General features: G+C 34.9%; 1 protein-coding gene across 5 annotated transcripts in view; it reads right to left on the reverse strand.

The window, feature by feature from the left end:
- Positions 1 to 1,949: 1,949 nt before the first annotated feature.
- Positions 1,950 to 16,843, reverse strand: part of ST7L (suppression of tumorigenicity 7 like) — a 40,072-nt gene continuing 25,178 nt past the window's right edge. For 2 of the 5 annotated variants that reach the window (XM_081947458.1, XM_081947462.1), the window contains exon 15: positions 1,954 to 4,503. In XM_081947458.1, the coding sequence (XP_081803584.1) occupies positions 4,408 to 4,503 (96 nt within the window). In that variant the 3' untranslated portion in view covers positions 1,954 to 4,407. Of the gene's footprint in view, positions 4,504 to 13,076; positions 13,159 to 15,820; positions 15,905 to 16,843 lie in introns of those variants that run through there. The other 3 variants (XR_014174924.1, XM_081947460.1, XM_081947459.1) reach the window with 3 other exon arrangements.

Here is a 16,843-nt window from a genome sequence, read left to right on the forward strand (position 1 = left end):
AAAGCTTTGCAAAGTTGGAAGAAGCCAAGTTCCTCAATAAACATTCAACTAAGATGCATTACAATTGTGACTGTCAGTTTGGCTTGTATTTGCATCATCTTAATCCTTAATCCTTCTAGAAACTCTGTGATTTGACTATGCGGAATAAATCCACAATCTTGCCAGATTCAAGCTAATAAGGCTCTGCTCTTTCTCTTTTCTTTGTCCTACATTTTATGGCATTTTGATTTTATTATTTATGATTCCAGAAGCTGCGTTAAGATTTTTCAGCATTCAATCCTATCATTAGTTTTCTTATGCCAGAAAAAAAGTAAATTCTATGACCTTAAATAAACTAAGATGAGGTGATCGCGGTAATATGAAAAACCCCTTCAAGAACTGGGCCTCACCAGATCTTTATGCTTGTCTCAAGATAGACAAAGCTGTATTTCAACTGAATTAAAGAAAAACCACTTAAAGGTATTTGAGGAATAATTAGAGGAATTTGACAGTAGGGCCAATTACTTAAGATGACCAGCTCTTCTATACTAGATGCATTCAGAGATGCTCAGGAAATTCATGGCACGCTTGTCACTGTGACTTTGCAATCTATATATTTTAGTTTTAGATTAGTTTTCTGTTCAAGAGTTGAAAGCTGTGTTAAATGAACTGACAGAATGTACAATTTTAATAGTACTTGCATATGAGAAGTACAATGCAATGATCTTTTAATTACCCTGGAGAGAAATTTAATCCACTGATCTGTATAAAATGCTTCTTTGAGGAAATTCAAATTTTCCTTAAGGAAGATCTAGCAAATTTATCTTCATCACCTGAAAACCAGTCTATAATAATGTTATGTACTTGATGTTGCTCTTCATGACTGGAAGCTACCAGGCAGTACAGGATATAGTATCTTGTATGTATGTGGTATAGTATTCTTCCTTTCCTTCAAGGTATACATTGATTTTTGATACTTACAGGTCTCTTTCCGCTTTTTTCTTCTTCAAGGGAATTTAAAAACATTATTTTACTTCTACATCACATTTGGCAATCTATGGACCTATGTTTAACTTTTAAAAGTGTACCAACTATTCATTCAGGAGTCTGGTAGCAATAATCTAGCTGGTCTTCTGGCAACTCAATTAGGAGAAAGAGAGGGAGGGAAGGAGGGATGAATAAGAGTGAGAGAGCTGATACAACAGGTAACTACCATGACGACTATTACTTGGGGCTAGTAAAATTTAGAATAAATGTATCACATAAAAACAAGAAGTGCGAAATTAAACCAAGATATCCAACATGGAGCAAATAGACTCCATACGATCAGTCGAGAACATAAGATGAATTTTACACCTGTGTTAAGTAAACCTGCAATTAGAAGCAATGCCATAGGAATATGAAGGGGCATAAGGAACTGAAAGCACAGCACAAAGAAATATTTTAGCAGATGAAATGTGTGTCTGTGTGTCTGAAAGTAGCACAGAGTAAGAATTATTGATAGCAACAAGACATTGCAGAACATTGCCAGTCCTGTTTGCAAGCTTATCCCACTCTAGTACGCTCATGTCAAAGAGAAGACAGTGAGAGAAACCAGCCTTAGGGAGTGATGCACAGGAGACACTGCTTCATTTATAACCCCACACACAAGTTGGAAAAGATTCAATTTTAAAAAGCATTATGCTGCTTACCTTATGGGCCTCTGTGGATGGCAAAGTGAAATTGGATGAGTACAGCATGTCCATTAATCATCAGAGAGATACCACCGTGAGAAACTACCCCTGTGGCTTATGTTCACTCGGCAGATAACATTTGAGTTTTACCTCCTAGTTGCTGCATAGATCCAGCCGTCTGTTTCCTCTTTCTTGTCTCGTCAGAAATGAATGCAAACACCACTACAGATAGAGTGGTAAGTGACATATTTATCAAGTGGTAATGGGGAATGATCCCTAAATAATCAAGAACACTATCATAGGCTTATAGATAACAAGCCATTATCTGCCTTGCAATATACATTTATGAAATACAGCAAAGGAAAACATTTTAAAAGATACAGAAACGAATGATCTTCAAAAAGTCTATGAAATATGTTTGCCTCAGAAAGAGCAGCCATTTTGTGCAAACTTCAGTGTGTGTTTTTGCAACTTCTTCTATCCATGTATGCTGTTTGTGTATGTCTTGTAAACTGGCCATGCTTTAATAATGTCTAACAGCAGTTGAGAAATGCACCTGTCATCCAATACTAAAATGCTATTCCTCAGGCACTTAGTTCTCCCACTTTCCTTCATATAGTTGCTATTCAAAATTAAGACAGCTAGATGGGAGAAAGGGGAAGGGAGGGGAAGGGATAAACTGAGCTTTATAAATGACTCAGGATAGACAAAGGTCAAGGATAAAAATCAATTTTGTCTATTGAAGTTAGGAGAAACTCCTCCTAAGGTATCAGTCTCCATCAAGCTCTACAAATGGTTGAGCAATTTAAGAAACAAGTGCAAGTGACTAATCCACTTATTAAATTCTGATTTATGCCTCGATGAACAATAAAAAAGTAAAGACACTCTTGAGTCAAGCAATTGTCTTGGCAGACTTAGTGTTTAAATGTTTGCAAATCCTTTTTAATTTTCAGTATTTCTACATAAATATGACCTAAAACATAACCTGTCTTCCATGCAACCTTAAAACTGGATAAACAGTGCTAATTAAAAACATTAAACTTGTTCCAAAGCTACATATTTGTGTGTGACTATGTGAATCTTTGCTTTAGTCACTGGCATGCCCCCACTTGGGCAACAATAACTGCAACTAAACATTTCCAGTAACTGATCAGTCTGACAGATTGATATGGAAGAAATTTTAATGCATTCCTCCTTACAGAGTATCTTCAAACTAAGAGATGTTTGTGGGCTTTCTCACATGAAGTGCTTACTTCCAGTCCTTCCACAAGATTTCTTGAGGATTAAGGTCAGGACTTTAAGTTGGCCACTCCAAAATGCTACTGAAAGCAAAGGTTTACATACATTTTGTAATCGACAAATATGTAGCTTTGTATTCCTTCCCTCAGCAAATAAATGAACAAGTATTTTCAAATTCATTTGTTTAATTAGCTTTCTCTTTATAAAGTTCTAGCAATTGTGTGGGTGACAGATCACATTTTAGGATGTATTTATAGAGAAATACTGAAAAACTTAAAAGGGTTCATAAACTTTTAAGGATCACTATACAGAAATGATTTGCCATTGCTTACTTTCTCTGATCTGGCCAACAGAATTGCCAGGTAGTTTTTCATCAAAATGCAAGTCAGGGTCAATCCTGCTTAGCTTTTGCAATGGCCAATGGTTGCTTAGACCAGTGAATATGGGGGAGGAAATGAACACATAGCAATCAATTAAACTCTTAATAAAATGAGTAGGCTGCACAGACTATGTATTTACTTATGCACAATAAATGATCCTTTCCAAAGTAAAATGTATATTCTTTCCTACCTTAAAGCTAAAGAACTATTACAGGGATATGCTTTCTACATCTCTCACTGTGCATGCTCTGTGGAACAGCATATATCTGAGACATTGATGGTCCCAATACTGATGGCCTTGCACAATTATTCAATTCGGCTTGGATTTGTGTGTGGCCAAGGCATGGCATGTGTGTGTGTGTATTATTCCCTTTTTTATTTTATTGTTAATTTTAATATGCTGTTTGCTACACAGAATCAAGTAAGTAAAGCCAAAAGTAAGGGTAAATCAGATAATCCTCAAAAAAACATAATATGTAGCGACCAGTTGGAAGATCTCCATAATTAAGAATGGGTCAGAGCCAAGTTTCAGCAGAATTATCTCCTGCTTTTAAGACTAACATTAGCAACGCATCTCTGTTGTACTTCTTGCTCCCTTTTCTTTACCTTGCTGCCTTAGATCAGGATAAAGAGAGTAAAGCAGGTGCAGGCTATGGTTCTTTCTTCTTGTTTTTCTGTTAAATGCTCCCTTCTTTAGAAGTAAACAAGTGAACATGCAACAGCAAGAAGCAGGAGGCTGGATGTACTGGCGTCGGGCCCCCTACAGGGCCATGCATCTTGGCAAGTGGTCAGTAAGACAAGCCCTGTGGGTTAGATTCTTAGCTAATAAACATTTAAGCATATCTCCACTTCAGAAGGAAATTTCAACATAGAATCTATCAGATTTATTGCTTTCTGGAATTTCTGAGAAAGAAAGCAGTAGCCTTAAGTACAACAATCCTCTCCTACTCATCTCCACACAGATATTGAATTGTGGATTTTAAATCTACAATATTTTAGGCTTAAGAAGGAGTACAGCAAATTTTTAACAGCCTGTAAAACAAAAGCTAAGTAAGACTTCCTTCACACTCTTAGTGGCCAATGCTTTTGTAATCAAGAGGCGCTGATCTTAAAAGTTCATGTGAACTGAGATGTGTTCAGATTTGGGTCAGCTGATGCCAGAGACTAGAAGGCATGAGGCGTTCAATCTTCTCCATCAAGAAGCTCAAAGGTGACAAGAGTGTTCCAAAAAACTGAAAGACAAAAAAAAGCTGTAATAAAAAATTATGCTGAAGTTAATAAGAGAGCTATTCATGTGTATATTACCCCAAACTTCGGCATCTGAAGAAAAAATAGGAATATTTCCCAGCCTATGTCAGTGGACTTCAATGAGGATGGGAAATAGTCTAGGTATCCCACTATAATAAACTTGGGATATTGCCTGGCCAAGAAAAATTATCTCCTTTTCATTTTTTTTAAACAAATGCCTATATAAATATTTGTGTAAAACTTAAATTTTTAGTTTGAAACATATAATCCAATAAATCTAAAGAAATGAAGCAGCTGGTACTTTAAAAATAAAGATTTAAAAATGATGAGCCAAACTGCCAAAATGTTCCAACAAATAGGAAGATTTAACCAATGTTTACAGAAGTAGTAGGATAAAAAATATTTTATATAATGAGGTTTGACTGAAATACAACAGCATATTCAGAACGTTAGTTTCATTATTTTAAAGATATCCTTATTAGACATGGACAAATCATGAGAAAGTAATAATAGTAATCTTGATTCTTAGCCCAACTGTTTAAACTGTTATAAAAAAGCCTAGTGTAAGAACTGTCGTTCTATGAATTTATTCAGCCATCATTTATTAATCATATTTTTACAATCATGATTGCTGTCAGCAATCTGAGGTATTTAGTAGATCATACATCATAAAATTGATCCAGAAAGTTAACATAGCAGAAAGTCATGCCAACATGGACATATCATCTGTAGAGCTTTGATGCAGAATTTTTTAAAAGCTGTTCTTATAATAATTTAATCATACTACCAACATACTACAATTCTTCATGTTTCAAAAATTATGCACAGAAACGAACAAAAATTATCAACCTATGGATTCCATCCTTCTCTCACACCAATAAAATACATTAAGATACAATTTATAAAGACACGTGAAATTTATGGAGTTCTACTTCAGATGGTTTAAATATAGAATTGGTTCATTACACATTTTAAGCCATATACATTTCTTGTAGATAAGCAAAAGCTTCTAATGTTTATAAATCTGAGATGTTCAGCAGCTGTGGAACAGCTTAAGTCTTCAATGTCACCTAATGAGCCTTAACAAAACAGTAAAGAGATTTATTCCAGTTCTAAAATCCGATCATACAATTAAAAAGACTGGGTTTTTGAGATTCAAGGATCACTATCTATTTTAGATCTAAATAGAATCCAGATCTTTTAAAAAATGTGTTGAACCAAACAGATTAAATGGCAATTGGGTGACAATTTAGTGCAGTATAAAACTAATTTTATTTAAAAAGAACACTCTGAGGAAAACTTGAAATTTCATTTTGGAAAACTACTTAATACATGTTACAGCAAGTGGAAAAAAAAAACAAATCAACAAAATTCTATGAGACTTAAATTGTGTAAAACTAAAGAAATTAAGAGTTCCTCCTAGAACCAACAGAAGGCAATAGAAAATATAAATGCAGATAGTGCCAACTATGAATCTATGTCTTTTGGTTTTCATCAGCATTAAAAACGTCCACAATAAAAGTCATATGATTACAATTGATATAGCTATACCTATAGAACAGGGGTGTCAAACTCGATTTCATTGAGGGCCACATCAGGGTTCTGTTTTACCTTGGGGGACTGGGCTGGGCGTTGTCAGTGTGGATGTGGTCAGCTTGACATCAGTCGTGTCGGGAGCACTCTGCCAACAAAAACAGGCTTACGAGCTCAGTTTTTGGCTGAGACTGCCTCCTGCAACCCTCTGCCAGCAAAAGCGGAGCTCGGTAGGGCCCTCCCAAGCTCCATTTTCACTGGCAGAGGCATTGCGGGCTGGTCCTTTGCGGTTTCCAGGGCAGATTCACAGGCCAAATCTAAGCACCCTGTGAGCCACATCTGGCCCCTGGGCCTTGAGTTTGACACCCTTACTATAGAAAATTCAGGAAGTAACTCAGGATGTTCCTGCACTGAGTTAAGAAATTGAGGAAAGCAAAAATTAGTAAAGCAAGCACCTATCATCTTTCCACAAGTCTACAAAGCAATTTCAACAGCAGCTTCTGAAACAACCAAGGAGGCCTGAAACAGGACATGGATTCTTTAAGTATACAAAAAGAGGTATTTCAAGCGCACTTTATTCCAAGCATTTCCAATGCATATGTGTGTGAGAGTGATCATGGCATTAGGATGATCACTGTAAGAAACAATTTCAATATGACATGGAATAACACTCAAAACAGAAGTCAGTATAAGAAAACAGCCTGATTTTAGAGTAGATACTTTTTCCCCACTGCAAGCATTTTCTGAGGCCGAAAGCCTCAGAATTCACATATGTTCCCTGGGCCCTTGGACGAAATGCAAAGTCAATTTAAATGTTATGGGCTTGAAAACAAAGTCTGCACAGCAATAAAATTGTTCTAATGTACTTTTATCTTTTGTTTAGTTAAATTAGGCACAATTATTTTGGTAGTTAAGACTGACAGCATAAAATATAAGAAATTGATCCTAGAGTTTTATATTTACACAGATAAAATCATTAGAACTGAGGAAGAACTGTTGTATGTCTTTCTACAGTGTAACATTGTATGCAAGAAAACCATGTAGGATTGGTATGCAAGAAAAATCATGCTGGCTTCTTAGAAAAGTTGAAATAAAAGAACTGTAGTGGAAATTAATATGCCATTAAGTATATACATCAATCAAATGAGACGACGACTTCCGGTCCCCAAAGATGACGGACGTTCTCGTCCGCTGCTCGTCTCTCCGGCAGGCTCCTTTTAGGAGCACAGGGGGCCTTGGAGGGGCTCCCTGCCGTAGGGCAGCTTGTTGGAGCCCCCAGGATCAGCGGCAGCCGCGGGGGGTTTCCAGCTTCGCTCCATGAGCCGGGGAGCGTGGGAGGGCATGGCGTTGCTGTGTGCCTTCACTGAACAGAGTCCGGAAGGAAAGAATTAATTAGAAGCCACAGCTGAAGCGCGGGAGGTGAGAAGTTTACCTCAATCTCTTTTAATTTCATCTAACAGCAGCTTTTTTAAAGTTGTGGGTTCAATCTTTTGAAGTTGCAAGATTGGAGGGGGACTTTTCCACACACCCCTCAGATAAGGCGGCATTTGGAACATCTCTCTATCTTGGAGTGAAAAGAGAGAGTTAAAAGTTAATTGCTCGCTTCTACTAGCTATGGGAGAATGACTTTTATCACAATTGCAAGAGATGACTGCTGAGTTGCTTTTTAAAATAACCTTATGGAAACTTTGGATATTTTGCTTCCTGGTCCCCTGTGAAGGTGGAGCCAAGATGGCCAACTTCCTTCTTCTTCTTTGCTCTTATGAATGAAGTTTCCCCTTTGAAAGAATTTCTGGCTTTACATTATTATTATACCCTGAATATCTCCTGGAGCCTCTCTTGTTATGTGGTCCCTCTGGATTTGGAGTATTTGATTCTTATCCTTTGGCTTGGAGCTGTGATTGAGGATTAACTTTAACTTCTGGGCTTGTTTGCCTCCACGATCTCCCCCAGCTGTGCATTCCACAGACGCCATTTCTTTTGTATAAGATTTATAGGTATCTCTGAACTTAACATGGGGCCCAAAAAGCCACCGCCTGGGAAGGCATCTTCAGCGCTGACATCTTCTACATCTAGCCCAACTACGCAACAGACAAAAATTGCTTCATTTTTACAACCAAAAACGACTGAAGGGACAAGACGAACTGAAAAAACAATTGGCAGGCTTAAATGAACGGCTCAGAGAAACACAACAGCAAACAACAGAAAATAAACAAAAGATTGGGGTGTTGGAGGAGGGCGCGGTTGGGTTGAGGGAGGAGGTTAAGATAGTTCAGAAGGGGACTAGAGAACTTGAAAACTTTATGTTAAAGATGGACCTTGAAAGAATGTCCTTTTTTCTTAGATTTCAAAATTTACTGGAGAGAGAAGATGAAGATCTTAAGGATATTATGACTACAATTTTAGCAGAATATATTAAAAGAGATAAAGAACAGTTGTGGTGGGACATCGATTTGGTTTATAGAATTAACTCAGCATATTCTAGAACACACAATGTTCCAAGGGAAATACATGTTAAATTTCTTAGGAAGACTACAAGAGATGAGGTTTTGGGAGCTCAAAGGGGGGACCATTAAAATATAAAGAAAAAGAAATAACCATTCTTCAACAAATTCCGAAAAAAATAAGAGATAAGAGGAAGAAATATTCCTCTTTATCAAAGAAATTATATAATAAAGGAGTTTGGTTTAGATGGTTATTACCAGAAGGAATGTTGATTTTCTGGGAGGGTAGCAGAATTAGAATTAATACAGTTGCAGAGGCAGAGGCCTTCATTAAAAAATACAGTGCTGTCCTAGATGAAACAGGGGACAGTACACAGGATATGAAGGAGGGAGGGGCCGTGGCTCTGCCAGAAGACAGGGGGGAGGAAGCAATATTGAAAAGACTCAGGTCACAAAAACAAATATATTTGAAACATTATTGCAAATGTAATTGCTGGAAGTGACACAAGAGATGATTGAACATATGGTTGATACAATGTAAAACAAAAAGCTGTTACTGTTTATCTTTTACTTTTTGGTTTTCTCTTTTGTAAAAGTTGTGAGATTTGGGGGGATTTCTACTTTTGGCACGATGTAGCTGTCAAAATTTTTTGTATACCTACTTACCCTTTCCTATAAATGTTTTTAAAAACTAATAAAATTCTTATTTAAAAAATCAAATGAATCAGTACAGCAATCTGGAAATAAACGTTATTCTTTTTTATCTAATTTTTTTTAATGAAATATGACAGACTCAATATTTATTAGTCTATATAATTTTTCTAAAATTATACTCTATATAGCCTTTTTTAATAAAAAAAGTTGGGAAGCAGTACAACAAATTATTACATAAGCATAATTTAATCTAAGTAGGTCATAAACATCTTGCCATAATAGAATTCTATTTTGCTATATTCAGATCAGGCAATCTCATTCGTGGCATTTAGAAAAGATCTCCAGCTCTTTTGGTTTTGATGGTGCTGAAAAGTTCATTCTAAATTAAATGAAGACCAAGTCTTCTCTAAAATATTAGCACTTAACAAAATATGCTGACAGATCTAAATATAGTATATAGTATTTTATATAAATATAAAATACTATAAGCTAAAAACTTTAGATTCTTATATTCTGCTTTACAGGCTTTTTGATTGGAGGGGAGGAGGTATAGATTATGCATGCTGTGAAGTTCACCCTAAAGTATGTGGCTTTCATTCTCAGGTTCAATTTTTTAAAATGGTGGCTTTTATATCCTCTCTATAATTAGAAGTTTCAAGCCAGAATACAGGCCTGTATCTCCAATAAATTTTTCCTCTTGGATTTTGATCCAAGATGTTGAAGATCTTTAGGATCCCTTGGTTGCCCCCAATCCCCTTTTGATTGTAGGTGGATCTCAATTCAGTCATAGCCTGAGCTTGAATAAGTAAAATCAACTATTGGCTTAAACTAACATTCTTCCCTGAGGACCCAGACCTACTGACACTATTAGATAATTTTTACTCAACTTGGAAGACCACCTTGGAGATAAAATTACAAAATATTGGCTTATCTATAACAGCTCTGCATTCTTTGGGTTTTTCCAAAGTTAAAGAAATTGCCAAACACCAAATAATTGATTTGAACAGATAATGCTGGGAACTTCTTTTTTTTTTAAGATGGGGGGGGGGGGGGGTAAAATAAACCTTGTGCCCTGGCTAAATATTAAAACAATCTTGCTACTGCAAAATATTTTAGGGTTTTTGCCCTAGGGCCTAGCACATTTTAGCATGTCTTCATCTTTCCTGGAAGATATCTCTTCATCTCAGAGGGAGGATCTGTCCCTGTCATTTGGGAACAAGTGGAACTATGGGCCATGTACTGCTGTGTTACAAATGTTGTCACTTGCATTTTACTTTATTTTTAAGCATGTTCCCCAGTAGAGTACATCCTATATTTAATTTCTTCTTGCACACCATAATAGTGATTTACCTTTAAATTGCCAAAATTTGTTTCAATTGGATTATTATTTCATTCAGTTGGATTGTTGAATTACTGGAACATGATGACTATTATTCAATCTAACCACAAACAAAATATGTAATCTGGCAATTGCATTTGAAACAAAAAACTATTTTGTTTTACCCTATGTTATTTTACATTACTCTGAGTATGTTTTTTTTTGATAACATTGTAAAGTATTTTTACAACTAAGTGATTTAGTCATATAATTTTTCATACATTTTATTTTTTTATAATATAATCAGAAATTTTATGTGTATGTGTATGTGTGTGTGTATACACACACACACACACACACACACACACACACACACATATTTGTGTTACAACCCCTGGTATGCCCAAATATGGGAGGGAGCTCACTACTTCCCCTTTCTGTCCTTCGGCTCATTACAAAAAACCATCCAGGCAGAAAACCATATTTTTATTTTTAATGTTGCCTTTTTATATTTGTGTTGTATTTGTGCTGATAAATAAATAAAGGGAGACTAGTATAGATCTATTTCAAGCTATTTAGCTCTCATCAGCTAGCCATACCCTTACTGGGATTTGAACCTGGGCTGTATTACATATTAGGCAGAAGTCTTAGCCACTAAGCCACAGGCTCTCCTCCTTATCAGCTGAGCCAGGGAAATGGGTATGTATTTGTGTTTCAACCCCTGGTATGCCCAAATATGGGAGGGAGCTCACTACTCAGCCTGTGGCTTATATATATATGCTATTCTGAGCTGTAAGCTGTCAAGTTTTGCAATTTGCTTATCAGCAAAATCAACAGGAAGCCAATTTCACAACTGTGTTACTAACTTAACTTCAGAGATTCACTTAACGACAAGAAAAGTTGTAAAATGGGACAAAATTCACTTAACAAATGTTTCACTTAGCAACACAAATTTTGGAGTCAATTGTGATTGTAAATCGAGGTATACCTGTACATTACTGAAGTCTTACCAAAAATATTTAACAATATATTGTATATGCTGACCAATCCTTTATCAGATTGTTATTTAGCAGTTCCAAGCAGTAGGAACATTGTTTCCTTATATTTTATAAATGTTACAGATATTTGTTTGCATATTTATGAATCACGTCAGTCATATTAGACTTTAATTATACATTCATATCATTAAAATATGATTTATTCAGAAAATAATAAGTTTAGTTTTGCCACAAATTTTATTAGTTTATAAAAATATAAATACAAAAATAGAAAATGAAAATAAGAATGCAAGAAAGAAGGGGAAGAGAAAAAAGTCTGGGGTAAAAAGGAAAAAAGAAAAGCATTGACTTTGACTTTTTGGTACAGTAGAATAAGATGATAACATGTAATCTCAATTTTTTTACTTTTATAACATTTTATACTAATCATTTCTATAACAACAAATCTGTCTAATGAGCAAATTCCAATAATTATAATTTTATTGACTGAATGTACTTTAAAATGTACTCTTTCTTTGGAGAGAGAGGAAAAGATTCTCAGCTCTAAGCAATATCCATCATATTTAATTCCTTAAAAAAGACAGGTAGGTAAACTGTGTAAAACAGACATTAGAATAACTAATTTTCTGTGGGAGGAATGAAGAAAAAGATGGGGACACAAATACATTTTGCATGGGAATATTTAACCAATCTTGTTTTCTGAATTAGAATACTCTCAAATAGCACTTTCTACTTTTATGGAAAAGCATAATGACAACTCATAGTAGCAATCATCTGAATACTATTTAAAAGTATGCGTATGGAAAAGATCCCAATTCAGCTGAAATTAAGTTAGCATTAAAGACAAATTTGGAAAAGTTTTAACTGACTTTAATTTTAATTTGTGAAAACAAAACAAGAAGTACCTACAAATGAATGTACAGTGGTCAATTAAATGAGCTAAAGTAGAGTAATGCCTAAGAGTGATGGAAACGCAGTATAGAATCAAGACTGAACTTTGTTGAAGGCTGTTTATAAGGATTAATGGGATTATTTAAAGTTCTTTGCATACAAGAACACAACAAAAGCACAATGTTTACTTTATAAATATTCAGATTACTTAATAATAAGCTGTACAGGAATTGAAAAGCCTCAGTATATATTCATTTCTTCATGCTAGGTTTTAAAAAGTACATTAAAACAGCCATTTCAAGCATGCTGAACAAAATAAAATTCCTTGATGTGTAAGGGTCAAAATATCATTGGATAATTATATTTGTTTGTGATATACTAACACTAAAGGACAATTAAAAGTCAGTTTTATGTGTTTCTAATTCGTGATGTGGGCAAAATCCATATAAAATAAACCAGAGTAACAATCTCACTGAAAGCTACATTTATCAATCAATGCAAATTTACAAAATAGAAAAGTCATTCTCTCAGGAACCTGCAGTTTATATCAACCTTAAAACTACTCAAAATAATGGATTTTACCTCTTAGTTTTAACTTTAGTCGACTGCAAATTTCACAGGATAAAAGAAATCCATTTTTCTTGGCATTCAAGACCAAGGATGGTTCTTAAAATTAAACGTAAGCAAATGCAAGTTATCAACAGGAAAATGTTGCATACCTTGGAAACAGTCATCAATAACTGTTTTGCATTGCTTCGTAATAAAGCTACCCCTGTTACTTCAGCTCTTAGGAGGTACCATCTAAGATGAAAGGAGAGAGATATCAGATGGTCCCTAACTGTTGCATCCTACTTGCATCTGTAATAAGGCTACATTAAGATGAAGACTGCTGTGCAAAGTCAATATTCCATGATAGGTTTTCATAACATATAAATCTAGTGCACATTCATTTGTTTTATAATAAAGAACTCTAAGACACACTACTGGCTTTTCCCCTTTTCATGTTAAACAACCATGCCATTCAGTTATAGTAACCCTACTTCCCAGTGGGACATCCAAAGCTTCTGGAAGGCAGAACTTCAAATTCTGAAGCCCTTTCCAGCTGAAACAAAAGTAGGCCAACATTTCTGTACCCCACTAGACTCCATTCAGTTCCATGGAGTGACTCTGCCAAATCTGCGTTGTTTGCTGTCATATTCCATTGTGCATACACTACAGCTATTAAAAGATTCTCTGTGGGTTTTGGCTTCTCAACAAGTTTTCGCAGTTTGGCTACAGTTTTGTCTGGCAATCTGATTGCATGGGAAACAATGGAAATATGATCCAGTAAAAATATAAACCATTGCTATTCCACTAAGTAAATATATTAAGTTTTGTTTTTTACAAGATTATACATCGCTAACGGTACTGATTAGCTAAGATTATCTAATATGTCCACTTAAAATGTCTTTAAACTGAAATAGTGGAGAGCTTTTTTTTTTAAAAAAAATACAATTTGCATTCATGAGGTACTTGGAAGAATCTGAGTATGTACCAATCTTTAAAATTTAGAACCAGGTACACATTCTTATGAGTTTCTTTCACACACAACCTTGAGAGAAATGGCGTCTGGAATGATCCCATTGTTCTAGCATACATAACACTGAATTCAAACTCTCTGTCAGCCATGAACCTATAGTGAGGTCTCAAAGTTTGTGAAGTCTTTTAAATTTTCAGTATTTTTTTTATACATATAGCCTAAACCATGCAATTAAACAAAAAAGTCAAAAACATTATACTTATTCATTTATTTATTAACGAAAATAATCCAAGCTACATATTTTTGTGTGGCAAAAGTATGTGAGTCATACACTCAACAAATGGTTAAAGCAGAAGAAAGTTAGTGTTTGGGAGTGGTCAAGTCAAGGTCCTGACCTTAATCCTAAAAATTAAATCCTTGTGGAAGGACTTGAAGCAAGCAGTTTGTATGAAGAAGTCTCTAAGTTGAAGCTGTTCTGTTAGGAGGAATGGGATACCATTTAGAACTGATCATCATATGTCAGAAAGGTTTAATTGCAGGTCATGGGTGGGCACGACAGAAAAGAAAGATTCACATACTTTTGTCACACACAATTATGTAGCTTTGGATAATTTATCTCAATAAAACAATGAACAAGTATAATGTCTTTGTTTAATTGGATTCTATTTATCTAATTTTAGGACTTATGTGAACAACAGATCATGTTTTAGGTCATATTTAGGCAGAAATATTGAAAACTCAAAATAGTTCAGACACTTTAGTACACTGGGAATTAGGGTTGGTGGCTAAAAGCCATATATATCACATTTCATTTCTTGGAAAATGGGCAGCAATCAAATTCAGTTACCAGGATGATTTTTGTCTAATAATTAAGGGGGACCCGAGCTCACTTTTATGAAATATAAAATCTATTTAATATCCAAATCAATATCCAAATAATGTGGAATCCATATTAAATCTGTTTTATATGAAACGTAGGCCATAGAATGAAAATAAATAAGGAAGCATAAAACAAAACAAAAAACAAAAGAAGACTGAGCCTGTTATGGGATGTCCCAAGGCAAGGGGGACAATTACAATGCAGGGTGTTTGTTGTATTGTTTTTGTTTTTATGATTGCTGTTTATTAGTTTTACGGTTGTTGTAAGCCGCCCAATTTTTGCTTAAGCAGTGTTATTTAAGATGGGTGGCCATATAAATCAAATAAAGAAATAAATAATAAATAAATCGTATGGCTATGTTAATATTTAATTTAGCTTCAAAGATTAAAAATGTTTAATTGAGTCTTTTTAAAACAACTCTTTGCTCATGTGTGTCAAAAGTTCAACACAGCTTCAACGAGAGTTATTCAGCTGCTCAAATGTTCTACATTTAAATGCATAAGGACAAAACCAACTTTAACCTTTTAGAAGATTGGAAAATAAATGGATTCAATCTATAACATCAGGGTCAACAGGATTATGCAAAGTTTAGTAACTCAGTATAGCAAAGGAACACCTTTTTTAGCACACCTCTTACAAACAGCAATGCCTTTTGGGGCACATTTCAAAGATCTGATCTATAACACTGTGTCCATAAGCTATTTTTTGCACCATCACAATAGTTAATTATCAACAGATCATACTTTAGAGACTGCAATTTTACAGACAGCTCAGACACACAGTACACCCACTGCTATGATTCTAGGTCTCCTCATAGTCCCAAAATAGCCATAATACTTTCCAGAGTTAGCGTGCCATTTTAACTGGCATTCAAGAAACTCAAAAACAAAGGATGATTTTATTTTAACTGACCCTCAAATTATGAAATAACATGAGAAAATTAGATTAAATGCCAATTTAAAATTTTATTCCAGTTAAATAATGTTAACCTCATGGAAATGTCTATATGTTTAAAATAATCTTGCTAAAAAACAAGATTATTAAATTTTGCACGGAATCTCCAATACTTATTCAGTATTCTAACCACCATATTCTATTACTTTTTCCATACCCCATTTTTTTCCCGCCAGATCCAAAATAATCAATACCTAGTGGCAAATAGAAAAACTAAAATTTAGTAAATATTTTGTTAAAGATACACACAGAATTACATTAAGATGGATTTCTTAAAAGCTATGGATATTCAAACAAAAGTTCAGTGATGTTATTTTATACAGATCCACTATCATGAGAAATAATTGAAACCATAGCCTTATTTGACATTGCATATGTAAATAATTCCACTCACTTCTGAATAGATAATGAAAAACTCTCACTGTATCAATTATCCCAGAATGAAATATTTTTAAGTGTAAAGGTAAAGATAAAAGCTTCCCCTGTCCAGTCATGTCAGGGTGTGTATGTGGGGGTTCATCTCCGTTTCATAGCTGAGGGAGCATTGTCCAAAAACATTTCCATGGTCAGGTGGCCAGCATAACTGTTTGCTGAGGTGCACAGAATGTTATTACCTTCCCACCAAAGTGGTATCTATTTTTCTATTTACATTTGCATGCTTTCAATCTGCTAGATGGGCAGTATCTGCAGCAACGGGAGCTCACCCTATTGAACAGTGCTCAGGTCTTGAACCCAGGCTGTCAGAATTTCCAGCTGACAAGCTCAGCATCTTTAACTGCTCAGCTATCACATCTCCTGTAGGTAAATACTGTCTTTTTCTATCATATAGGTAGTGGTGATTAAGTGATTATAAATAATGAAGTATGTTCTTTTCTCAGAAATGTTAAATGTGTCTGGATAACAACAAAAGCCATTACTACTTTAATCAAATGACAGCAGTCCTATCACACATGATTTTCCAATTCCAGAGCAAGCAGAACAAATGAGTTAAATCAATTTACATCTTAAAAATGAAAGCTGAAATCCTAAAATTCATCCAGAAGTTAATTGCTTTTAATTCTACGTCAATATGGAATCATTTTCCTTATTAAAAATTGAGCTAAAGAAGGGAAGGAAGATGACTAGTCCCCTTC

The sequence above is a fragment of the Natrix helvetica genome (assembly GCF_964273705.1).
Source record: "Natrix helvetica genome assembly, chromosome: 3".
In the NCBI taxonomy this organism is placed as follows: domain Eukaryota; kingdom Metazoa; phylum Chordata; class Lepidosauria; order Squamata; family Natricidae; genus Natrix; species Natrix helvetica.